This window comes from Trematomus bernacchii, unplaced genomic scaffold (genome assembly GCF_902827165.1).
Source record: "Trematomus bernacchii unplaced genomic scaffold, fTreBer1.1, whole genome shotgun sequence".
Classification (NCBI taxonomy): domain Eukaryota; kingdom Metazoa; phylum Chordata; class Actinopteri; order Perciformes; family Nototheniidae; genus Trematomus; species Trematomus bernacchii.
The window spans coordinates 1,077,824-1,104,900 of NW_022987739.1; the positions used below are offsets into that span (position 1 = coordinate 1,077,824).

General features: G+C 42.5%; 1 protein-coding gene across 1 annotated transcript in view; it reads left to right on the forward strand.

Annotated features, from left to right (window-relative positions):
- Positions 1-27,077, forward strand: part of herc2 (HECT and RLD domain containing E3 ubiquitin protein ligase 2) — an 81,622-nt gene that overhangs the window by 49,213 nt on the left and 5,332 nt on the right. The window contains 27 exon segments of the mRNA XM_034147945.1: positions 119-200; positions 357-528; positions 1,652-1,796; positions 2,765-2,990; positions 3,574-3,745; positions 4,938-5,124; positions 6,630-6,773; positions 7,040-7,231; positions 8,309-8,462; positions 8,633-8,740; positions 8,823-8,954; positions 9,058-9,216; positions 10,177-10,295; positions 10,581-10,706; positions 11,108-11,263; positions 13,150-13,464; positions 14,012-14,226; positions 15,826-16,003; positions 16,775-16,936; positions 17,909-18,000; positions 19,253-19,392; positions 20,427-20,614; positions 21,018-21,215; positions 21,620-21,703; positions 22,311-22,452; positions 23,565-23,759; positions 25,364-25,476. Of these exon segments, the coding sequence (XP_034003836.1) occupies positions 119-200; positions 357-528; positions 1,652-1,796; positions 2,765-2,990; positions 3,574-3,745; positions 4,938-5,124; positions 6,630-6,773; positions 7,040-7,231; positions 8,309-8,462; positions 8,633-8,740; positions 8,823-8,954; positions 9,058-9,216; positions 10,177-10,295; positions 10,581-10,706; positions 11,108-11,263; positions 13,150-13,464; positions 14,012-14,226; positions 15,826-16,003; positions 16,775-16,936; positions 17,909-18,000; positions 19,253-19,392; positions 20,427-20,614; positions 21,018-21,215; positions 21,620-21,703; positions 22,311-22,452; positions 23,565-23,759; positions 25,364-25,476 (4,296 nt within the window).

Below are 27,077 nucleotides of genomic sequence, written 5' to 3' on the forward strand. Positions count from 1 at the left end.
TATTTTTTGAGATTCATGAATTTGAAGAAGTAAAATGTTCATAATAAAGGAGAAGAGAAAATGCAGATATTGTCTGAGATTTACATTGACTATGAATTCCCTTTTCTGTGTCTTCTAGGTGAAAGTGCTTCTGGGACACCGAGTTATCCAGGTGGCTTGTGGGAGCCGGGACGCTCAAACTCTGGCCCTCACTGATGAAGGTATTTCTGTTCATTAACTATCCTTCAGAGTATATTAAACTGTTTCATTATAAAGTCTCCTGAACTACCTTTATTATGCCTGAGAAGCTTTCTTTCTGCTTGTATAGATGTGTGTTAGTTTCCATTTAGTGATGCATGTATTTTCTTTCCTGTCAGGCTTGGTGTTCTCCTGGGGGGACGGGGACTTTGGGAAGCTGGGTCGTGGAGGCAGTGAAGGCTGCAACATCCCCCAGAACATCGAGAGGCTGAACGGACAGGCGGTCTGTCAGATCGAGTGTGGAGCTCAGTTCTCTCTGGCACTCACCAAATCTGGAGTGGTGTGGACCTGGTAAGAAGGAGGATTTGTTTTAATATTACAGTCATTGTTTCAGGGTGATTCTGAAACATCTTTCCCTGGACTGCAGATGAAACATAGCCTCCTAAACTGATCATTTGTCATTTTTGCTTTCCAATGAGTGTTAAAGGTCACCTATTATGCAAAATCCACTTCTTCATGTCTCTTCTACATCAACATGTGTCCCCTCTTCCTCATGTCTCTTCTACATCAACATGTGTCCCCTCTTCTTCATGTCTCTTCTACATCAACATGTGTCCCCTCTGTGTGAAGAGACTCTGAAAGTTTCAGGAAAAAAGATTCTCTCTCTTTTTGTCCTGATCCATTTATATAAAAACCTGTCTGAAAATGAGCTGATCAGATTTTGGCCACTTTATGATGTCATAACGATGTTTTGGCTTGTGTGACCATTAGCCAATCACAAACCAAGGTGACCCCCCCCCCCCCCCCCCCCCCTTATCACCTGAATCTCCTCCTAGAGCACCATTGTGTTCTTTTTAACCAAATATCTCTCAGAGGGGCGTGGGGAGGGGCTCCTTATTTTCATCTAAAGTATCAGACAGAGAGGGTGTTTCTCAATGTCGAGGACGCTTCCTTGGTAGGACATGTCTTCTGAGTCACTTGCTTCAGAAGCTAGGCAAGAATCCTTCCTGGCATTCGGAAAACGAAGAGTGGAACAGGCGAGCAGGTGTGCGTCATATGAGAGGCCCCGCCTTACATTTTCCGCCACAGATTTCGGGAAATTGGTCCGTGCGCAAAGCATTGTGGGGATTTTAAGACCGCGGAGTCTACACATGTGCAGCCTCGAAATTTCTCGCTACGAAGTACGCCGGGCTCGGTAGAATTCCAAGTATGCTGGACATTGGAACAGTCCTTCGGCGGGACTCGATGACGTAGTATGCTTGAAATAGTGGCTCTGGAGCAGCCTTCCTCGACATTGAGAAACACCCACAATCAGCACTTTTGAAACAGAGGGGATTATGGGATGCTGCAATGATCTGTTTGGTGTTTGGAGCCAAACACTTCAGAGACATGTTCTGTATATATCTGAGACCTGTAATATATTGTTGAAAAACAGTATAATAGGGGACCTTTAACTGTTCGTGTTTCCTTACAGGGGCAAAGGCGACTATTTCCGCCTGGGCCACGGCACCGATGTCCACGTGCGAAAGCCTCAGATGGTGGAGGGACTGCGGGGGAAAAAGATTGTCCACGTGGCGGTGGGAGCGCTGCACTGTTTGGCCGTTACAGAAACAGGACAGGTGTGTACTGACCGTCAGAGCGTTACAAACCAGAGCCTCTGCTCAGTTACTGCCGTGGCTCTGAGCCAGATGTGTGTTTTCTCCTCCTGTAGCACGACTTCATTTATCGACTCTCACTACTCTGACCTTTACTGTCTCACGGCCAGTTTCCCTTTATATACTACCATCCCTCAGAAGGAATTTAATGACACATCACTTCCTATCATAAGAGGCAGCTACTCAATATTTGAACACTTGAAGAGGTTTTTAAGATTGAGTGCTTAGACAGGGTGTCCACGGGGTCTTAAAAAGTATTAAAAGTTGATAAATCAATTTAGCGAAAATGAAGACTATTAAAAAGTATTAAACGGCATTTTCCAAGGTATTACATTTTGTAGCTTGTTTTCAATAAGTATATAAATTGTCCAAAGAGGTTGTATTCTACAGTTTGCCTGAATGTAATCATTGCGTAGGTGTGTAGTGTGATTCTGTGTCATTTATTTATGGCATCCCGTTGGATTTGACGTCATCTGAACAGGACATCGCACGCTCACTGCTTGATAGCGCGCGAAGCTCCGTTTACGCCGGTTGTTAAACAACATCGTTATGGGGAAATGCAAGTTTGCGTCCAAATGGTTGGAAGATAAGGAGGAAGGACAATCAATACTGTATATAGTCAATGTGAGGTAAAGTGTGTCGCCAATGTAACCGGTTAAAACTCAAAGTGGCGATGAGGTCTTAAAATGTATGGAAAGGGTCTTAAAAAAAGGTCTTAAAAGGGATTACATTTGACTTCAGGATTCCTGCATATACCCTGATAATGTCTAGCCCTGCCTTGCCTCTCAGGGCGTCTGCACATTTATTAAACTAAAGAAAACTAAGTTCACGATTTTCCATTTTAGAACAGTTAAAAAAAACCTTGAATGTAACACCAAAGACCTACGTGTTTATACTGAGGCTTTCCCCTCTGTCTCGTGTTTCTCCTTCAGGTGTTTGCGTGGGGAGATAACGACCACGGGCAGCAGGGGAACGGCACCACCACGGTGAACAGGAAGCCCACCCTGGTGCAGGGTCTGGAGGGGCAGAAGATCACCCGGGTGGCCTGTGGCTCCTCCCACAGCGTGGCCTGGACCACCGTGGACGTGACCACGCCCTCCGTGCACGAGCCCGTCCTCTTCCAGACCGCCCGGGACTCGCTCGGAGCTTCTTACTTAGGTACTCATCAAATCTTTCCCTCAAAATATGGGGCCCTTTTTTCAAATGTGTTAAGAGGAGAAAGTTCCCAATCATTCCTGATTTAACTTTTTGCATTTTGGAGGGGTCCCAACACTGGACGGGTTGTCGCGGGGAGGAGGTGCTGCCGTACTGACATTTATTGTTTATTATTGACATTTTTGTTTTAGCTGACTGGTTTTCTATTTATTTATTTGTTTATTTTTTGTATGTCTGTTTGTCTTCTGTCTGTGTGGGATTTTGTTTACATTGTTACTCTACCTATTTTGTATAAAGTGAAGATTTGTTTACCTACTTTTGATACATGCTCTGATAGAATAACTGTATGCTGGTGAAAAACCCAGTAAACAACGTTTAAAAATAACTAAATAAAAAGGTTCCCTCTTAATAGTGGGGTTTCTTCGGGAGTTTTTCCTGTGATGGTCTAAGGACAGAGGGTGCAGCTACTTCACTTATCGAGGTGGCACAGATTGACTGCAGCTCTGACTCCGTCTGAAATCTGCAGGAGCTGTATGTGTGTGTCACATTATAAACCGTGCCATAGTGTGTGTGTTGTCCTCTGCAGGCGTCCAGTCTGACAGTGACTCAGCAGCAGTGAACAACAAGCTGAGCGGGCAGAGCAGCGTGAAGCCCAACCGCCCGTCGCTTGCCAAGATCCTGCTCAGTCTGGACGGAAACCCGGCCAAGCAGCAGGCTCTGTCCCACGTTCTGTCAGCGCTGCAGATCATGTATGCTCGGTGAGTCGGAAATACATCCTCTCCTACAACGCACCATGTGACTCAACCATGTTAACGACTGGCTAAGGACCTTTGTCACCCCCCCCTCCTTCTTTCATTTCTTGTTGCACATAAGCCTTAGAATAAAAAGCCAAAATGACATGTGACATGCACACTAAGAAGTCTGGAAACAGTAAAAATAACAAAGTCATAAACTCGGAACATGTGAAAGTAATTTATAGACGCCCTATTTTGTTTTTTTTGGTTTTCCCTTTCCTGTAGTGTGTTCTATAGGTTTTAGTGCATGTAAATGGTCTGCAAAGGCTCAAATCTCTGTGGAAATGTTAATGCAAAATTGTCCAAAATTGCTGTTTTCAGCCCATCACATATAGAGATGTTCTGCTTCTCTCTGTCGTATATCATATTAAAGTGAATATCTTTAAATGTCTCTAGATTTAAAAACATCAACAGATAATGAACATAATCGTCTAATTTAATGTTCTTATTTAAGAAATTGAAAAGAAACGCACCCGAGTGGATCTAGCCGTGTGTGTGTGTGTGTGTGTGTGTGTGTGTGTGTGTGTGTGTGTGTGTGTGTGTGTGTGTGTGTGTGTGTGTGTGTGTGTGTGTGTGTGTGTGTGTGTGTGTGTGTGTGTGTGTGTGTGTGTGTGTGTGTGTGTGTGTGTGTGTGTGTGTGTGTGTGTGTGTGTGTGTGTGTGTGTGTGTGTGTGTGTGTGTGTGTGTGTGTGTGTGTGTGTGTGTGTGTGTGTGTGTGTGTGTGTGTGTGTGTGTGTGTGTGTGTGGTGTGTGTGTGTGTGTGTGTGTGTGTGTTGTGTGTGTGTGTGTGTGTGTGTGTGTGTGTGTGTGTGTGTGTGTGTGTGTGTGTGTGTGTGTGTGTGTGTGTGTGTGTGTGTGTGTGTGTGTGTGTGTGTGTGAAAATAATAATAATAATGAAAATAATCGTCATGACAGCCACCTTAGTTTAATATTTAACCATGAAAATGAAAATTCTTTTGGCTAGCATCACGTCAGGAAAAGGATTAAGATGCTTTGGGATGTCGATGTTGTTAAAATCCTCATAGCTGTGTTTACAAAGTGGTGCTGAGTGACGCCCTGAAAGTGTGTATGACCTCTAAATAATATAATCAGGCACTGTAACTGTCATTAGTGTGTGTGTTACCGTTGACAGGAAGTGTTCTGTGTGTGTCCTCAGGGATGCAGTGGTTGGAGCTCTGATGCCGGCCAGCATGATCCTGCCTGCAGAGGTTCCCGCCAGCTCCCCTCTCCCCCCCTTTGACTCCTCCTCCTCCTCCAGCGTCAGCGATGAAGAGGGGCCTCCGGTCCTTCCTGAAGCCGAGGAGAGGCTCAGCCCCAACCCCTGGCAGGACAAGAAGGGAGAGGTGAGGAACACATTTATATTTTGTATGACTTAAATCACAATTATCAGTTAGGGTGTTCCTTTTTTACCTTTTTTATCCATACCCACGGCATCGATTGCTCCCAAATTCAAGATTCAACATTCAAGGCTTTTATTGTAATTTGTGCATAGCTACAGTTTAGTTATCACAATGAAAACTTAGGTAACAGGCTCCTCCAACAGTGCAACACAATAAAACAGATACATATATAACCTAAATTATATTATACCTATATTTCAATGAATTAAAATGTTTTTGTTTCTAACATGTGGGGTATCTTGGTAGTTTTGCCGGCCAGGGTCTATTAAGAATGAATACAGGCGATAATACCTTACAACGCTCAATATTAAAGGTCCCATGTCATGGCCATTTCTACTGATCATAATTCCATTGTTGAGGTCTACTAGAATAGATTTACATTGTTCAATGTTCCAAACTCACATTGGTTTCTCATACAGCATCTCTGTATAGTATGTGTATTCACTCTCTGTCCTACACGGCTTGTTGGAGCTCCTGCCCCCCCCCCTCCCTGTGAGCCCCCTCTGTTCTGATTGGTCAGCTCGCCCACTCTGTTCTGATGAGATCACCACCGTTACAGCGGAACATCAGTGATTATGTGTTACAATGGCGTTAGCAACCAGAAAATGACACCAGTAAGGACAAACAGATGAGAATGCTGCGTGGGGTCTGGGTGCCGTGTTGGCGGGACGTTGCGCGGCTCGCTGCTGTGAGGAGGGGACAGTGTGAGCTCTATTACGGGTGTCGTTTCCTGGTTGCTGCGTGGGGTCTGCGGGACAGCGAGACATCGCGAAACTCAGCCTGAGCATCATGGACGCGGGAAGGGGGGGTGCTGAGGGGGCTGCAGCACCCACATCTGCGAGGCTCCACTAGCACCCCCCAAACGCGGCGCACCTACAGTGTAAGCGCGCTGCTGAGAGAGTGTGTGTGTGAGGAGCTCCACGGATTGGTCCATTTGGGTATGGTCACGTCACTGTACACAGCAATCAAAAAATCTCCAACGAGGCGTTCTGGGGCAGCATAGACAGGTCTTTTCTGTGTTAGAGTTTTACTCGCTACAGGGTGTACTTTGAGGGTTTGTGACTCTGCAGACCGTTTACATGCAGAAAAACCTTCATAACACACAAGGGGACGGGTAATAACTGGAAAAGCATGACATGGGACAATTAAAATGATGTTATAGTTCAAACTAAATTCATACAAAGAAAGATAATTGATTCTGTCATACATGGTGCATTTCTTAATTTAATGTTCTTATTTAAGAAATTGAAAAAACGCACCCTAGTGGATCTAGCCTATTGTGTGAACATGGTCCTAACGTGTGTCTTTGTGTGTGTGTGTGTGTGTGTGTGTGTGTGTGTGTGTGTGTGTGTGTGTGTGTGTGTGTGTGTGTGTGTGTGTGTGTGTGTGTGTGTGTGTGTGTGTGTGTGTGTGTGTGTGTGTGTGTGTGTGTGTGTGTGTGTGTGTAGGCTCCCTCCTCAGAAGATGCTCTCACCCCCTCCTCAGGTATAACCCCGTCTGCCTCCGGCGGTTCCTCTCGTCCCTTCATCCCCGTCACTGATGACCCCGGAGCCGCCAGCATCATCGCTGAAACCATGACTAAGACCAAAGAGGTGAGTTTGACTGACTCGGCATGTGTGAATTCACAAAGTGGTGCAGGAATGAGTCCTAAAACCCAGAAATGTGTCGGCATTTCAGCACTTCACTAAATGAGACGACTAAACGTCATCACGCCCAGCATTAGCCACCTTTAGATTAGCGGTTTTGACGTGAATTCATGTGACCGTGCTAAACCAGGGAGATGCTACCTACACAAATCTGTCATTTCTGCCCCACTCCTTTAACCCGAACACGTTGTCCTGCTTTATGTTCCCTTCAGGACTCGGAGAGCCATAGTAAGGTTGTGGGTCCGGAGCCTCAGTACCTGGATGAGTTCACCAGTCTGCTCGTTCCCGATGATACCCGTGTGATGGTGGACCTGCTGAAGCTGGCGGTGTCCTGCCGCTCCGGAGAGAAAGGGAAGGAGGTGCTGTCCGCCGTGCTGTCAGGCATGGGAACAGCTTACCCTCAGGTGATTTACTTACGTTGAAAATTTTACAATATCACGTTACCGGCAAAACCCATTTTTTTACTTTGCTTGTAAGATGTACTCTCTCTCCTGTCAGTAGCTTTATTAAGGTGCAAACTAGGGCTGTTCGATTATGGCAAAAATCATAATCACGATTATTTTGGTCAATAATTGATATCACGATTATTAAATACGATTATTCATTGACTTTGAAAACATCCATTTATTGAACTTCAAAACAAATACAAATAATAATTTGAACAGTATCTTTTTAACTGTTGATTACCCTGAACGTATAATTCAACTGAAAAACCAATACAAAAATAAATTATACATTTATATTTACATTTAAATAATATCAAAATAATAAATACCAATAAACAAGATCAACAAATATTTTGGAGCGCACTTCCTCAAGCTACTAAACATATATAAATATGATAAATACAAATAAATTACACTAAAATAAATTAGATCCAATATGTTGCAGTGCACTGTCACAACCTAGCAAAGCAAAATAATCGTTTTTTTCGATTATGTTGTTTTCGTAATTGTGGCAGGCCAAAATTGTAATTGCGATTAAAATACGCAAATAGTGCAAACACATGTTGACTGCATGTGAAGATTTCAACATTTGGGATAGACATTACTGTTGCAAAACCGAAGTGTAGTCGCTTTTAAAACATCGTAGTAGTAGTATTGCAGAGAACGACCAATATGAATGCCCTATAAAATCAGCAAAATAGTTTGAAGCTCAAAATATTATCATTGCACTTTGAGATGTAAAGCATTAGTTTCCATGTGAGCATTTTAAAAGTCAATATTGAACATAAAAAGTCAATATTAAAGTCAATCTAAAGTAATATAAAATTATTTGTGCAGCCCTAGTTTATACTATACCATAGAAGGAAAAATAAAAGATTATTATATATATATATTATTAATATGGCATAATTTGTCTTATGGGAACTTTTGTGAATTATATTGAATGGTTATTTGGGTGCATCTTTATCTCCCTAGCCTTGTGATTGGTCGGATGTTGGTAACATTTGTTTAATCTCTGTCTCTCTGGTGTTGCAGGTGGCGGACATGCTGCTGGAGTTGTGTGTCACAGAGTTGGAGGACGTGGCGACGGACTCTCAGAGCGGCCGTCTGTCCTCTCAGCCCATCGTGGTGGAGAGCATCCACCCGTACACCGACGACACCTCCACCAGCGGCACCGTGAAGATCCCAGGTACAAACAGAGAAGATACAGAAACAGAGGGGATTATGGGATGCCGCAATTATCTGGAGCCAAACACTTCAGAGACATGTTTTGTATATATCTTAAACCTATAATATATTGTTGAAAAACACTTTAAATTGCCGTATCATCTTTAATGTATCTCTTATTTTGTTCTGTAGGTGCTGAGGGTCTGAGGATCGAGTTCGACCGCCAATGTTCGACGGAGCGACGCCACGACCCGCTGACCATCATGGACGGAGCCAACAGGATCGTATCCGTCCGATCAGGTGATGAGAGGAGGAGCATAAATCTGAGTAACCATTAAGTGTGTGTGTCCATGAATGAAGTCTGACTGTGTGTGTGTTTCAGGGCGGGAGTGGTCCGACTGGTCCAGTGAGTTGAGGATCCCGGGGGATGAACTCAAATGGAAGTTCACCAGCGATGGCTCAGTTAACGGATGGGGATGGCGCTTCACTGTGTATCCCATTATGCCTGCTGCTGGTGAGCCACTTCATACGACTAAACACTGACAATAATCTGTGACCAGATCAGGGTGTCCATTAGGACAATGTGTGACATTAATCCTTTTCCTTTCCCTCCCCAGGTCCCAAAGACCTCCTCTCAGACCGCTGCATCCTGTCCTGCCCCTCCATGGATCTGGTCACATGTCTGCTGGACTTCAGGCTCAACTTCGCCTCCAACCGGAGCATCGTGCCGCGCCTCGCCGCCTCCCTGGCTGCCTGCGCTCAGCTCAGTGCACTAGGTACGGTACTTGTGGCCATAATCATCTCCAAAAGGTTTATTTATGTGACTTTTCTTAGTCAAGGCAAGTGTATTTATATAGCACCTTTCAACACAAGGCAATTCAAAGTGCTTTCAAAAAATGAAAGACATTAAGAGCATTAAGAAACATATTACATTTAAAAACACTCATTTAAAAGCAAAGATAATAAAACATGACTAAATATAACAAAGGTACATGAATAACCTTAGACCTTTAGGGATGTTTCTAAGCAGTGTTTCCGCCAGACCAGGGCTGAGAGGGCGTCCACCCCGAGAGCGGGGGGGGGGGCGGTGGTTTGTGACGTCACGTCGTGTCACGTGACTTGAATTTTGAATTGAGCCGTCGATACTATCTCTTTACGTATTAGTGATGGGAATTCCGGCTCTTTTTAGTGAGCCGGATCATTTGGCTCGACTCACTAAGAAGAGCCGGCTCTTTCGGCTCCTAAACGGCTCCTAAACGGCTCTTCAGTTTACCACGGAGCCTCAGTTTCGCCGCTGCGAGGCTCCGGGCGCTCGCAGTTCACGCGCGTGCTCCACTAGCACCCCCCGTCAAGGCTCGCCGGCAGTACACTTTCCGTCACAGGAACACGCTTTGCTGGCGGCGAAAAGAATCCCACCAGACTCCTTTGCCCCTCCAACAGAGGGATGTCCTTGTCCTTTTTCCTTTTCGTCATTTCAAGCGATAGAAACTTGATCTTCTCTCGAGTTATTTATTTTTTTGGACGCCCTCGGCTCGAGTTCAGGGCGTTCCGAGCTGAATAAGGGCGTCAAATGACGGCAAGACGCCCCCCTGGCGGAAACGCTGTTTCTAAGGTACAAAAAGGTAAAAGCCAAGTCAGATGTAAGGAGTAGGGTTCGGGTTATGGTTAGGGTTAGAGGTGTAGAGAATTAATGGCGTTTCCGAATTCATGATGTATTGAATTGAATGTATTTGCAGCTGCCGGCCACAGGATGTGGGCTCTGCAGAGACTGAGGAAGCTTCTGACCACAGAGTACGGTCAGTCCATCAACATCAACCGACTGCTGGGATACACCGAGGGCGAGGCGCGCTCTATGGTGAGACCCCACGGAGAAAAGTTTCTTAATAAACGGCTTTACTGATATATTTATTGGGTTTATACTATGTTTGGCTGACGATTTAATCTAAGGAGCCTGATACAAGAGTGCTCAATATCTGATTTGATATAGAATTTCTAACATATAATCTATTTTGGTGCGAAGATATATGCCTGTAATAATAGTGTTATTAAACATTGTAAATAACTATACAATACAGTACTATGGAAGCTCAAAGCTCATGGTTTAAATAAGTAATTTATCTGATGATCTATTTTCTTTCAGAGTTTCACAGGCAGTGCGCTGGCCGCCTTAGTGAAGGGGCTTCCAGAGGCTCTGCAGAGGCAGTACGAGTACGAGGACCCCATCGTCAGGGGAGGAAAGCAGCTGCTTCACAGTCCATTTTTCAAGGTACGTTTATTATTATTACCTTAAGTTATACCACCATCGGTTAATAGCAGTGTAACGTAGGCCCGTATTTACTCGACTTTGAGCGGAAAAAGTCTGTTGAAGTTCGACACATTTAAAGTCGTATTGTCCGTTGGAAATAATTAAAATGTTACGAGCCAGACAGACCTTCATATATTCTGGTTTCTTTCAACATGTTTTATTTTATCTAACAATATTAAGGGCCTAAAGCTGAAAGACATAATCTGTGTCTACATGACTTAATGATGTAATTTCTCATCTTCATATCAATTCGGATTCTGAAATCTTCCCGGAGACATTAACCAAAACCAATAATGTGGAATGGACAAATGTGCATTCGTTTTTTGTAGATCATAAAGGAGGTTTTTGTGTTATTTGTCCAGGTGTTGGTTGCTCTTGCCTGCGACCTGGAGCTGGACACGTTGCCCTGCTGCGCTGAGACCCATAAGTGGGCCTGGTTCCGCCGGTACTGCACCGCCTCCAGAGTGGCTGTGGCTCTGGACAAGAGGAACTCTCAGCCCAGAGCCTTCCTGGATGAAGTGAGTCTTCACCAGTATCACACTACAGTTACTAACATTGCGCAAACAAATGACTAGATTCTCCCTTTGACAGACTAGAGGGATTTTATATTTGCGTGACATTTGCGCAACTTGTCCACATGCAACTGTCACAGGGGTTGTGCTGCAGAACAGAGACATGGCAAAGTCATCAACAGTGTTATGTGACACTGAACTTAAGAGAACGTTTGAAAGTTTAGAATTTGTGTCTACCACTGCTGACATCTTCCTTATTGCAATAGTAATTCTTATATGTGTGCACATGTAGGCCTACGTTTTAAGTTTTGGCTATAGATGAGAGTAACACCTACGTCACTTCCGGGCGAATATTACGGCCCCGCCCATTTTTGGGGGAAAACAACGCTGTCATTTGAATGGCGATCAATACAAATTCTGAAGTTGTTGCCAATCCGATCAGAAATTAAAGAAAACCGTGGATTTTCGGATCTTCAAAGAGCCCGATTACGATGGCCAGTCAGGCAAACAATTACATTAAATCATTGGAAATCGGCGATCGGGCTCGATATATGGTTAAATTCAAATCAGTAGGCAAGGCCGTAATTTCGCCAGCTGTTACGGGCCGTCTCCACAGCAGCGTTAAAAAATCTTGAAACGCTTCTGCCCATTCACTTTGAATGGGGTGACGTCACTTTCCCTCACTTTTCGCCGGAATGCATTGTGGGCAGGCGAGCGGAGATTCTCAGGATTTTCAAGATTCAAAGTTGAACAATGTTCAACTTTTGAAGCTGAGGTGGAAGCGTCAGCCAATCAAATCCCGTGTACGCAAATCTGGCAGTTCAAGCTCTAGCCAATCAAACGGCGTGTATGCTGGGAGAGACATACCGCAGATCATTTCCTCATATTCCAAAAAATGGAGGAGAAATTAGCGGTAGCGAATCAATCACCCGGTGCTTTATGACCAGACCTACCGGGATATAAACCGGAGGAGCCAGGCATGGAGGGAGGTGGCAGATACAGTGGTATGTTTTCGCCTGTTTTGGGGAGTTTATATCCAGTTTACTTCGGGCTTTTTGGCTTCGTATGTCGCGGGCGGGAGATTCATGTGATTGGTTGATCGCAAAAAAATCCCCAAGCCTCAGATACGCCCACCTCCAAGATTTTTTTAACGCTGCTGTGGAGACGGTCCGTTACTCTCATGAGCGAGGCGGAAAATAATAGTTGTATCATGCCAAAAAGCTGCTGTGTCGTTTATTGCACCTCAAACATTAAAACAAATCCAGAGTTCAGTGTTTCTGAACTTCCTCTAAGAAGAAAGGACAGTAACAGAAGAGCTCTGTGGCTTCAGGCTCGATCGCCATTCAAATGACAGCGTTGTTTCCCCCAAAAGTGGGCGGGGCCGTAAAGTGACGTAGATGTTACTCTCATCTATGGACATCGATCGCCAACTGCTATATTTAACCATATATCGAGCCCGCTCGTAGATTTCCAATGATTTAATGTAATTGTTTGCCTGTCTGGCCATCGTAATCGGGCTCTTTGAACATCCAAAAATCCACGGTTTTCTTACATTTCTGATCGGATTGGCAAAGACTTCAGAATTTGTATTGACCGCCATTCAAATGACAGCTTTGTTTTCCCCCAAAAGTGGGCGGAGCCGTCATTTTTGCCCGGAAGTGACGCATGTGTTACTCTCATCTATAGGCTGTTGCTGAGTCACGCAAAAGTAATGTAACGAGTTACATTATGTAGAGAGTAAAGAAGTAATGTAATATATTACTTTTTTTGAGTAATGACCCCATCACTGGTCTTAACACTTTTACATTCAAATGATATAAAAAAAAAAAGATATATTTAATGTAACCAGGTATACTACAAATTGTCCCTCCTTATCTCCTCTGCCGTTGAAGGTCACAAAGAAGATCCGAGAGCTTATGGCCGACCACGAGATCATGAACAGCCTCCACGAGAGTCACGACTTGTTCAAGCGCGAGCACGACGAGCAGCTCGTTCAGTGGATGAACCGGCGACCGGACGACTGGACGCTGTCGGCCGGGGGCAGCGGCACCATCTACGGCTGGGGCCACAACCACAGGGGCCAGCTGGGGGGCATCGAGGGGGCGAAGGTCAAAGTTCCCACGCCCACTGAAGCCCTCGCCACACTGAGGCCGGTGCAGCTGATCGGGGGGGAGCAGACGCTGTTCGCCGTCACTGCAGATGGAAAGGTCTGTCTCTAATCTCATCACACAATACAGTAATTAACATGTTTGATACACAATGTTAGTGATATTTTTGTCTGTTACTCATCTGATCTAAGGGAGCCTGATTCAAGTTTTTTCAATAGAATTTTTCCAATGAAAATGCTGTTTTCTGCTTTTCAATTTGGAGATTTTCAGATTTTCTCTACTTTATTTCACATTAAAGTAAATAATGAATCAAAGTTATCAAAATAGGATTTATTTTCAAGATTGTTCCACTGATGTCTGCAGTAAAAAACCCAACTTAGAAGCATTTTCTGCACGTGTAGTATCCAAAGAATGGTCCTTAAACCTGAACATTATGAACATATAACACATATCTTGACAAGAAATGTATGCATAAGTCCTTATTATGAATTTCAAAACCAAACATGCTGTAACCATGACCCTTATCCAATGTATTGTCATATTCTGAACAATAGTGGAGTATTAGAGAGTGTATAGTTGTGTCTGTGGTCTTCCAGGAAAACGTGATATACATTGTCATATTAATACATTTTTTCTCGATCCTCAGCTGTACGCAACAGGATACGGGGCGGGGGGCCGGTTGGGCATCGGGGGCACAGAGTCCGTCTCCACCCCCACGCTGCTGGAGTCCATCCAGCACGTCTACATCAGGAAGGTGGCCGTCAACTCCGGAGGGAAGCACTGCCTGGCGCTGTCCTCCGAGGGGGAGGTGTACTCCTGGGGAGAGGCGGAGGACGGGAAGCTGGGCCATGGGAACAGAAGGTCCACACTCAATAATATATATATATATATATATATATATGACTTTGAACCTTGATATTTACAGTTCACAACACACACGATGACATTTTAAACCACTGTAGGAATTAAGGAGTGATGTTAAGTGTTCAGTTTTATACAGGATTTCTGCAAAGTCCTCAAAAATGCATTATTTAGTTATAAATGTAGGTCTAAATTGTGTTAAAAATGATTTTCAGGTCTTACAATGAATGCTTTTCTGAAATGAAAAATAATTTAGTTATTTTATTATTATTTATAAAAGATATTGATCTGTTTTAGTAGTTATTTATTTTAATTTGTAATTTGTATTATTTATCATATTATTTATAGACTGATAAAGTTCTATGTATCTTTATATATATTTTTTATTTAACTGTGCACCTTTGTTTCTCGGTTAACAACATCCGCTAAGTCATTTCAAATCACTGTCACTGTAGGAATTAAGGATCTAAGGGGTTGCATTTTTACAGCGTTTTTAATAAAAATCTTAATTTAGTTTGAATACAGTTTTATAGATTTTAAATTAGTTTCAACTTCGCACTAAATTAAATTAGTTATAAAAAAGAAAACATAGTAGAATAATAGAGAGGCGAAGTCTACCATCTTATTTCGGAAAAAGTTATGTATTGAAGTCAATGGGGAGAGAAAGATTATCTTTCCATCCCGTTTGAATTGTGCCACGAATTACACATATGATGTTTGTCAATCTTAAAAAATCATTTCCATGTCAAAAAAGTCACAGTTTGTCGTAAAACTGTTGAAATATAAGACTATGAAAAATACGCAACTAGAAAGACTACAAATCCCAGAATCCCGGTCCCGCATGCTGGCTCTTAGGAACCGACTAACTCCCCTTGTGTGTATGTACAGCTCTCAACATGCCCAGACTTGTAGTGATTTTCACCTCTTTTAATACTTTTCGCCTCATTCTGAAAGAAAGAAGTGAAATGTGCCAACGTGACGGCCGTCTTGGTGTGTGGTGCGAGACGGGAGATGTAGTTCATTGAGCGGTTTCACACCAAAAAAAGTGTTACTTCACAGTTTTACGACACATTATTATTTTTTTGACTTGTAAAATTATCTTTTAAATTGACAAACATCATATGTGTAATTCGTGGCTCAATTCAAAAGGGATCGAAAGATAATCTTTCTCTCTCCATTGACTTCAATGCATACTTTTTCCGAAATAAGGTCCCATGGAGGCCCCCCGGAAAGGGAGGGACTTCGCCTCTCTATAGAAGGAATTTTGTTATAAAATTATACATTTTTCATATGGGTTTTGACCATATTTGGACGTAATCTTTGAAAACACATTTTTACCCCCATGTGTAAGAAATAGGATTATGTTGCACATAATGTGTTCTAAAAAAACATCTCTGTTTAAATGCGAAGACATACTTCTGCCAGTATGACCTCAAAATACAAATTAAAGGAACACATTTCTTTCTATGTGGTCTAAAAAACTCCTACATTTGGTTTGTCTTTATCCCCCTTCTCTTCGTCTGTATCATCTTTTAAAAAACGTCTTGCATTGCGTTTGTTGAAGAGTGTTATATTGACATTGACTCCTCTCTGTTTCAGCCCGTGTGACCGCCCTCGTGTGATCGAGTCCCTGCGGGGGGTGGAGGTGGTGGATATCGCAGCCGGGGGGGCTCACAGCGCCTGCATCACGGCCAGCGGAGAGCTCTTCACCTGGGGCAAGGGTCGCTACGGGCGCCTGGGGCACGGAGACAGCGAGGACCAGCTCAAACCCAAACTGGTCAGTAACTGTTTACATCTATTTCTCATATAAAGGCTTTTGGATTACCTCAATATCATTTCATTTCATTTGTATTTGTTCCGTTCATGGTATGCACAACTTAATGTATAATAATTGTTAACAAAACATGTCTGTGTAAACACACCATTGACCGAAAAGGAGCAGGGAGAAGAAAATAATCTTATATCAAATGCAATGCGAATAAATCCAATAGAAAGGAAATATCAATAAGATGTTTTTTACTGTAGTGTATTATGTGAGAGAACAGAACAATGTGACCTTAGAAAAGAATAAACCAAGATATTATGGATCAGAAATGATTGTTTTTATAGGAAAACCTGCCTTTCATGAAGCATATTCAGGCAGCAACCTATACATGAGCACTTTATACTACAGCTTAAAAAAAGCAGAAATAAAATCTGAGCTGACAGAAAATGCTCCGTTTTAGTTTAATACACACAGTTAAGCTCACACACACTATTTTATGAACATATAGGTTCACCTGCTGAATTAAAAACAGAACTAATGAACCAAAGAAAGTGGAAACCAACAACAATAAGCACACAAGAACATGGAGTGTTTTCTTTTCAACATAAAACATTGACAGTATAGATAATTAAATATAAGATTCAAACAGTTAAACAAAAGAAGGGCGTATCGGGGTAATATCCACTTTCCATTTCTCCCATCTTTTTAGGATTTTACTAACATTGTAATCTTGCTATTAATCAATTGACTTGACCTCACTGTCGCTGTCTGTGTCTCCTGCAGGTTGACGCTCTGCAGGGTCACCGGGTGATCGATGTTGCCTGTGGCAGCGGAGACGCTCAGACTCTGTGTCTCACAGACGACGACATGGTCTGGTCCTGGGGGGACGGGGACTACGGCAAACTGGGCCGGGGGGGCAGCGACGGCTGTAAAATCCCCATGAAGGTAAAAAAAGTTCACACTGTGGCATGCAACAGAGGTCGGCAGAGGCATGGCTTTATACTATGTCTCCTTTCCCCCTTATTTGACATATGAAGAGAACAGAGTATGTGTCAAAAGCATCAACATTCGTTTTTACTTTCTTGTAATGTCTGAAATACTTCTTCAAATGTACAGTAGTTAAGCACTGCTAGCTTTTAAAACTTGGGCCTTGTGGTAGATATTAGGGATGGGAATTTGAAAGCAAATGTATATTCGAATATTCAACCCCCAAAAAACACGCCCGTGAACTGTTAGCGCCGGAACCTCGCAACGGGGTAACTGCGGAGCGCATTTACGCCGCATTTGGGCAGAAGATGAGCTTTGAGTCTGTGTGATCTGCATGTAGGGAGGGGCAGCAGCCATATCATTCGCTAGAACTAGATCTGATGGATTTGGACATAAACGCGAGTAAAGTATAACCGTACGCGAGAGAGAGAGAGATCAGCACCTGCAGCTCTGCCCGCTGTGAGGGACCGGTGAGCGGAGCAACACACACCTTTAGACCTAACACACTTAGCTATGGCACTGTCGTATACATTGAATTATTCCATTTGATAATATGTATCAACTTAGGCACCCCTCCAAAAAAAAAAAAAAATTACAATATAAATATTCACAACTCATATTCTCTGAATAATTTCGAATATTCGATTAATCGTTCCCATCTCTAGTAGATATGGATTAAAGAGATATATAGACTGATTTAGCACACTTCTATAACAAGGCAATTGAACAAAAAAACATTGAAAGCATTAAGACATATTGCACTTGGAACATAATTAACCTGATTATTAAAGAGCCAAGAGACACAATAAGATCTTGATCCTTGAGGCAGAATGCATGCACATTGTGGAGGGATGAAATGAATATTGAAAAAGACGTGATGTATGTTTTAAAGCCTCAAACGACCGCTGTATTAACTTCTTGTTTCTGCAGATCGACTCTCTGACCGGCCTCGGCGTAGTCAAAGTGGAATGTGGCTCTCAGTTCTCTGTGGCGCTCACCAAGTCTGGAGCCGTGTACACATGGTATGTTTATCTGTTTATAATAGGATGACCTTATGTAGCCCCGCCCCGTTTCACACTTCCGGTTCGACCAAAAAAAGTGTCAGTTCTTCCAGTTCGACCACACAGTTAACACAGTTGTGATTAGGGTTGGGTATCGTTTGGATTTAACGAGTCCTGGTTCTTATCAGTTCATAATTTTGGCACTAAAGTCAGATGCCTATTTAAGACACAAAAATGTTTTATATGAAGACCTTTACTCAATTGACAATTCTCCCTGTCTCTTTAGCTGTAAGGCTGAAACGTGCCTGTGTAACACATACTATCTATGTCAGGGGTGTCAAACTCAATTTTATCTCGGGCCACATTAGCATCATGGTTGCACTCAAAGGGCCAGTTTTATATTCAAGACTATATAACAATACATATATAAATATGTAATATATATAAAATAATGTATTATATTACATTTTTGCCTCTGCATTGGATTATTATCGGATAGGCTAATAACTTCATAATTAACTACATCTGAAAGCAGAAGTCTAGGGCAAATAATTGCAAGTGTCTTCAGTGAGAATGTCACAAAATGATTTAAAAAGAAAAGCCACATTTTTAGCTAATTCTAATAAAAAAGGAATATTTTGAAGAAAAAAAGTCAAATTCTGAGAAAAAAGTCAAATTTGAGATGCATTGTGGGACATGTAGTTTATGGGCAACGTGCTTCTGTAAATCGGCATGTAACCGTATAATATAATTCTTTCAGATCTCTTATGGGGCCACATAAAATGAAGTCACGGGCCTGATTTGGCCCCCGGGCCTTGAGTTTGACACCCCTGGTCTATGTGTTCCAACATCGCTGTAATTTCACTCATAGTAACTTTCTAGACAACACCTTAATCACAAGCAACATCCTGACTCCTCTGCTCTGTGAGTCGGTCTCACAGTTTGGGGATGTGATAAAACAGACATGTGAGGCTTGTTTAGAGGATAAGGCGTCCAATACCAACAGACACAGGAGAGGAAACGCTAGATAACCTTTACGTGTTAGTAATACACCCTTCATCCTTATCAAGCCAGTTGTATGTTCTTTCTCTGGAGCTGCTGTGTGTAGAGAGTCTGGGAGAAGAACCGATAAGCAGAACCAAAATCCATTTTCTTTTGGGCACCAGGTATTGGGAAATGGGATTTGGTACTGACGGTGAAACGGGGTTTGGTTCACAACCCTATTTGTGATGACATGAGTCTGTAACAAATGTTTGCATGATGTTGTTCTCAGGGGGAAGGGGGACTACCACCGCCTCGGACACGGCTCTGATGATCACGTGCGACGGCCCCGACAGGTTCAGGGTCTTCAGGGAAAGAAAGTGATCGCCATCGCCACGGGGTCGCTGCACTGCGTCTGCTGCACGGAGGATGGTACGATCCACCTCTCTCATGCATCATCCTCCTTTTTCTTCATATATTTGACGTCACCCTTACGGCCCGTCCACACAGCAGCGTTAAAAAAATCTTGGAGGTGGGCGTATCTGAAGCTTGGGGATTTTTTGCGAGCAACGCGACCAACAACCAATCACATGAATCTCCTGCCCCCGACATACGAAGCAAAAAAGCCCGAAGTAAACTGGATATAAACTCCCCAAACAGACGAAAACCTACCACTGTCTCTGCCACCTCCCTCCATGCCTGGCTCCTCCGGTTTATATCCCGGTAGGTAAATAGGGACTGGTCATAAAGCACCGGGTGATTCCCTACCGCTAATTTCTCCTCCATTTTTTGGAATATGAGGAAATGACCTGCGGTATGTCTCTCCCAGCATACACGCCGTTTGATTGGCTAGCGCTTGAACTGTCAGATTTGCATACACGGGATTTGATTGGCTGACGCTTCCACCTCAGCTTCAAAAGTTGAACATTGCTCAACTTTGAATCCTGAAAATCCTGAAAATCTCCGCTCTGCTTCCCACAATGCAGTTCGGCGAAAAGTGAGGCAAAGTGACGTCACCCCATTCAAAGTGAATGGGCAGAAGCGTTAGAATATTTTTTTAACGCTGCTGTGTGGACGGGCCGTTAATGTATTTGTCGGCGAATTTCAGATCCTTTAACTGTACAAGTTCTCGCTGCCATGTTTTATTTTATTTTTTTACTTTGTATACCACTGATACAATTCTCAGATATCTTTATTGCTCTATTAATATTCTGATCAAAAATCTGTTTATTGCGTTTTGACAATGCATAACCAGTGTTTGTCATTTAGAGATGGAAAGCAAAATATATGCATACAAATAAGACAGTGGTTTGTACTGATTGTATGTACAAAGAACACAAACAAACAATAACAACGACTAAAGTAGTCCCCTACCTTCTGCCATGGTAACAGTTGGTCTGCTAACAGTGCAGCTAAGCCGTGTTGGACCGCAGATTCTCAGATTGTTGTTTTTGGGTTTGGCTCAGGAGAAGTGTACACGTGGGGCGATAACGACGAGGGCCAGCTTGGAGACGGCACCACGAACGCCATCCAGAGGCCTCGGCTGGTGGCGGCGCTGCAGGGGAAGAAGATCAACCGAGTGGCCTGTGGCTCCGCCCACACGCTCGCCTGGTCCACCAGCAAGCCCACCAACGCCGGGAAACTGCCCGCACAGGTACTGAGATCAAGCTTTCATTCTTTATAGTCACACATTAGATTAGATGTGATTTTTTTGTCTGTTGTTTACAGGTTAATAAACATAGGAACAACACTCGCAGAAAAGCAGACAGACTTATGCATAGACAAAAGACAAATAAGAACACAGAAGACATCACATAAGGGAGATTAGATGTGATTTTATTTATCTCAAATTGTCTTATTTGTGTGGCCCTAATCTTCTTAGGGCCACATTTTTTGATTACTGTTAACAGTTTTCTTTGGCCACAGCTGATGTTAAATTGACATTGGGAAATTACGTCACTGTCCACATGTCCAGTAGATGGCAGTAAAGCTTTGCATCATTAAAACAAAGTGACTCTAAAATGCCTATCATGTGTGTTTGTGTGTGTGTGTTAAAGGTTCCCATGGAGTACAACCACCTGCAGGAGATCCCCATCATGGCGCTGAGGAACCGGCTGCTGCTCCTTCATCACATCTCAGAGCTCTTCTGCCCCTGCATCCCCATGTTCGACCTGGAGGGCCGGCTGGGCCAGACGGGACACGGACCCTCGGTGGGCTTCGACACGCTGAGGGGAATCCTCATCTCCCAGGGCAAGGTGAGATCAGTGTTATTCTATACCCACAACATGCTGTTTTAGTTATATTATGCTACACACACACAAAAAACAGATGTGCATTGTCAGATCCTTTTTAATTGAAAGATGCCCTTATATGTTTTTTGGGGTGTTCCCTTTCCTGTAGTGTGTTCGAGAGGTTTTTGTGCATGTTAATGGTCTGCAAAGGCTAAAATCCCTGTGTTCTCTACAGTGGGAGTTTCTCTCCCACACACTTCCCCCCCAAAGTAAAAGTACTGGTCATGCGTACTGGCCCATTTCAATTACTTAATTTTGGTGCGAATGCTTCTCTACTTAATTTTGAAAACCCAACTTTTACTTGTACCAGTGTTTCAGTATAATAGTATTTTTGGGGACTGATGAAACCTTTTTGTCTCCGTGAACAGGAAGCAGCATTCAGGAAGGTGGTTCAGGCCACGATGGTGAGGGACCGGCAGCACGGCCCTGTGGTGGAGCTCAACAGGATACAGGTGAGAAATAACACTCACACTCACACACTCACTCACGCACACACACGCACACACACACAATCACTTTTATCCTTCTCCAAGTCTCCTGCTCACTCTTACTGTAGCCCTCACCCTCCCTCCCTGTGTTCCAGACAGGCGTTACATGTGATTCTTTCATAAGGGGATTTGTGTGTGTGTGTGTGTGTGTGTGTGTGTGTGTGTGTGTGTGTGTGTGTGTGTGTGTGTGTGTGTGTGTGTGTGTGTGTGTGTGTGTGTGTGTGTGTGTGTGTGTGTGTGTGTGTGTGTGTGTGTGTGTGTGTGTGTGTGTGTGTGTGTGTGTGTGTGTGTGTGTGTGTGTGTGTGTGTGTGTGTGTGTGTGTGTGTGTGTGTGTGTGTGTGTGTGTGTGTGTGTGTGTGTGTGTGTGTGTGTGTTTACTCCACACTGCCCCTCCCCCCCCCCTTCTCGCTTTGGTTGTTTCCATGTCTCAGAGCTGTCATATCCAGGACTTCATGCTCATCACTAGTTTGTTTATATATAACAGGAAGTGATTAAACACAGAACAGAAACAAAGTAAACCGTGACCTCTCTTTTTTTCTTCTCCTCCCCCTCTCCCCCCCCCCCCTGCAGGTGAAGCGCTCCCGCAGTAAAGGCGGTCTTGCTGGTCCTGATGGCACTAAGTCAGTGTTTGGTCAGATGTGTTCTAAGATGAGTTCCTTCAGTCCCGACAGCCTGCTGCTGCCTCACAGGGTGTGGAAGGTCAAGTTTGTGGGTAGGTGTTTAAAGATCAAATGTACTTGTTGTTGTTGTCGTTTGCTCAAAGCAGCATGTCAACAAGACATTGCACCTAAAATAAACCAAAAAGAAACATAGTAGTACTTACCTTTTGATGATGAATGTATGATGACAGGAGATTCATGAGGTTCCTTTAACAATAACAGCCGACAATTCAGATTCAAGGAAATGTAAGTAACGCTGCCAGATTGTATAGAACTGGTCAGATTTGGCATGTAAAACATTTGTGAGATATCCCGGGGGAAACCGACTCAAATATAATGTTGTGCCAACCTTTGAGGGATGGGACCTGATCCTTAGTCCACTGTTATCAAATATTTTTCCTAGCAGCAAAAGTTAGGACATTATATCATCTTCTGTTCGCAGCAGTAGGTAGTGATTTGACTGGTAGACCTAAAATCAAAGACAGCGGGTCCGTATCTAAATGTCTGTGAAATATCTTCCACATTTCATCTAATATGTCAGACCAATATTTCTGCAGTTCGCCTTACCTTTTTATTTAAAGTGGACCTATCATGCTATATTTGAATAATATAGTATAGGACCATACCTATATAAGGCATATTTATACTTTTTTTTTTTCAAAATACCAAACAGATCATGCATTTTAGCCATGCCTCATTTCGCTCTATTTGAAAAATTGTAGCTCTGTTTGTGTAAGGGCAGATTCAGTGAGAACAGCACCATCTATAGGCCTGGCATATGTACTACAGCGTCTCCAGCGCTTTCGAACGGCAATGGCCGTGGCTGTCTCCTCCTGATTGGTGGAGTTGGCCCAATAGCCGTAGCGCCACCGTCCTGACTTCAGGACAGTGTTCAAATCTGGATCAGTTTTTATCAGATCTGTTGCAGACCCTTTTTTAGAGATTTGGGTATGGAGGAAAATAGAGAGGGTTGTGTTTTCTGACACTTGGTGAGTTCCCTGGAACACCGGGGACACATATTCATGTATAAAAGTGCATTTTGCATGATAGGTCCCCTTTAATATGTAATACAACGTTACTTTACCCTTTCGTGCTGTGACGCCCTAAATCCCCCCGCTGCAGGACGAGTTAAGTGTTTCTGACCTGATGCTCTTGTCTCTCTCAGGTGAGTCTGTGGACGACTGTGGGGGGGGTTACAGTGAGTCGATCGCTGAGATGTGTGAGGAGCTGCAGAACGCTCTGACGCCGCTCCTCATCGTCACTCCCAACGGCCGCGACGAGTCGGGCGCCAACAGAGACTGCTTCCTGCTCAACCCGGCTGCCAAGTCCGCGCTGCACATGAGCATGTTCCGCTTCCTGGGTACGATCCTGCTAATCCAGTCAGGGACGGCTAATCCCAGATAAACAAAAACTGAAAATATGCAAAAACGTACAAAAGCTTCAGGTGCTTTTTCACTGATAAAACACCTGGACTGAGCTGCGACTCGCTTCAGTTGCTCCACAGATTTCTACTGCACAGTGAAGTGCTGTTGTGTTTGGGTACATGTGTGTTTAAAGCAGTAATCTGGTGTTCAGGTTCATATTGATTCATACTAAAACACCCCTGTGATTATACTTGTTAAGTATTGTATTTATTTAGATTTTCTTTCTTTTTTAGATTTCGCACATTTGGCTTAACCTTCTTATGTTTATGTACATTTCAGAGGTGGGAGAAGTACTCAGATATTGTACTTGAGTAAAAGCAGAAGTACTCAGATCTTGTACTTGAGTAAAAGTAGAAGTACTCAGATCTTGTACTTGAGTAAAAGTAGAAGTACTCAGATCTTGTACTTGAGTAAAAGTAGAAGTACTCAGATCTTGTACTTATGTAAAAGTAGAAGTACTCAGATCTTGTACTTGAGTAAGAGTAGAAGTACTCAGATCTTGTACTTGAGTAGAAGTAGAAATACTCAGATCTTGTACTTGAGTAAAAGTAGAAGTACTCAGATCTTGTACTTATGTAAAAGTAGAAGTACTCAGATCTTGTACTTGAGTAAAAGTAGAAGTACTCAGATCTTGTACTTGAGTAGAAGTAGAAATACTCAGATCTTGTACTTGAGTAAAAGTAGAAGTACTCAGATCTTGTACTTATGTAAAAGTAGAAGTACTCAGATCTTGTACTTATGTAAAAGTATAAGTACTCAGATCTTGTACTTGAGTAAAAGTATAAGTACTCAGATCTTGTACTTATGTAAAAGTAGAAGTACTCAGATCTTGTACTTATGTAAAAGTAGAAGTACTCAGATCTTGTACTTATGTAAAAGTATAAGTACTCAGATCTTGTACTTGAGTAAAAGTATAAGTACTCAGATCTTGTACTTATGTAAAAGTAGAAGTACCATACCAAAGTAACATAAAATGGAAATACTCAAGTAAAGTACAAGTAACAAAAAATGTTACTTAAGTACAGTACTAAGTTATTTCCAACCTCTGGTAAATATCTTTATTTAAAAAAGAAATATTGCACATTTACACATCTAACTTCTAAACATTAAATAATATATTTATTTTATTAAATTCTATATTTTTTATTGGGCATCCTCAATTCATATATATATATATATATAAATATGAATATCTTTTTCCATTACATTTATTTAAATGTTCTCTTTTATTGCACATATAATATTTATAGAAATATTCTTAGTCTATTTTGTTTAAATTAATCTTTGATTGAACGTTTTGCAACTTCCTATGTTTATATAATATGTAGAGCAACTTCTAAATTCTCTGTTTAGATAAAAAAAAATTGCAAATATATACTACTTTCTTATGTTTCATACATTTGTCCTTATTGGTACATTTGACTTTAACTCCTCATGTCTACATAATTACTTTAATTCTATGTATAGTTTTTTTTTATAGCAACTGTCACAACACCCAATTCCCCCTTAAATAAAGTGTTCTGGTTCTGTGTGTGTGCAGGAGTGGTGCTGGGCATCGCTATCCGGACAGGAAGTCCTCTCAGTCTGAACCTGGCCGAGCCCGTCTGGAAGCAGATGGCCGGCATGAACCTGACCATCGCTGACCTCAGTGAGGTACGTACACACACCCAGGCTCTCAGTGTTTGTAATACACACTGAAGATTAGTGTGAAAATATTTGAAAGGAATACGGAAAAGGACATTAGTTTTTCGGTTAAATGCAGGTTTGGTGAGTAACGGATTACATTTCCACTTTCTTTGCTTCATTTGTTCTGATTTTAATTCAGCAGGTGAACCTATATGTTCATAAAATAGTGTGTGTGATCTTAACTGTGTGTATTAAACTCAAAACGGAGCATTTTCCGTCAGCTCAGATTTTACTTCTGCTTTTTCAAACTGTACCATGTGCTCATGCGTTTCACTGTTGGTGTTTAGGCTACTGCCTTGGGTTAATCTGCATTGCATTTGATCTTGAGGTAATCTAAAAGTAAAGTAATCAGGTTACTTTGTATTGTGGTAAAAAGCACTTGCCTTGTGTTGAAAGTTGCTATATAAATAATCTTGTCTTGCCTTGGTACTCAGATCAGGTTACTGATTACATTCGTATTTACAGGTTATAATTGTAACGGATTACATTTTTGAAGTGTACCCCACACCCCCTCTCCACCCTGTGTGTGTGATACAGAAAGTCTCTCACTGTAGAGGATTAGAGTTTAATCTGAGCAGGAATGTAAAGGAATGTGTTCTTGTTCCAGGTTATAAAGCAGATCATGAGATCATAGAAAGTTATATGTCTGACATTAGGAGACGTACACCACATGAGCACAAACAGTACTACAGTTTAAAAAAGCAGAAATAACATCTGAGCTGACAGAAAATGCTCCGTTTTAGTTTAATACACAGCGTTAAGCTCACACTCACTATTTAATGAACATATGGGTTCACCTACTGAATTATAAACAGATCAAATGAACCAAAGAAAGTGGAAACCATAAAGCAGATTCAGGCAGTAGACGTATAGATTCACACTTAAAGTGGACCTATCATGCTATATTTGAATAATATAGTGTAGGACCATACATAAATATACCATAAGGCATATTTATACTTTTTTTTTTTCAAAATACCAAACAGATCATGCATTTTAGCCATGCCATGCAATTTGACCATTTCTAGCTCTGGGCAGATTCAGTGAGAACAGCACCACCTACAGGCCTGGCATATGTACTACAGCGTCTCCAGCGCTTTCGAACGGCAATGGCCGTGGCTGTCTCCTACTGATTGGTGGAGTTGGCCCAATAGCCGTAGCTCCACCGTCCTGACGTCAGGACAGTGTTCAAATCTGGATCAGTTTTTTATCAGATCCGTTGCAGCCCCTTTTTTAGAGATTTGGGTATGGAGGAAAATAGAGAGGGTTGTGTTTTCTGACACTTGGTGAGTTCCCTGGAACACCGGGGACACATATTCATGTAGAAAAGACGTACTAAAGTGCATTTAGCATGATAGGTCCCCTTTAAAGTATTACCCTACAGAACATAACAGCTCACAGAGAAGAGACAACATCTGATTCTTTTTCATCTAACACTATACGATCTTTTAAGGTTTTACTAACACTGTCATCCTGCTAGTTATCCACACTATTTAAGAAATGCAACAGTAGTCTGACTCTCTTATGTAACTGTCAGGAATACAGTTAGTTTGTTATGAATCCTCGTT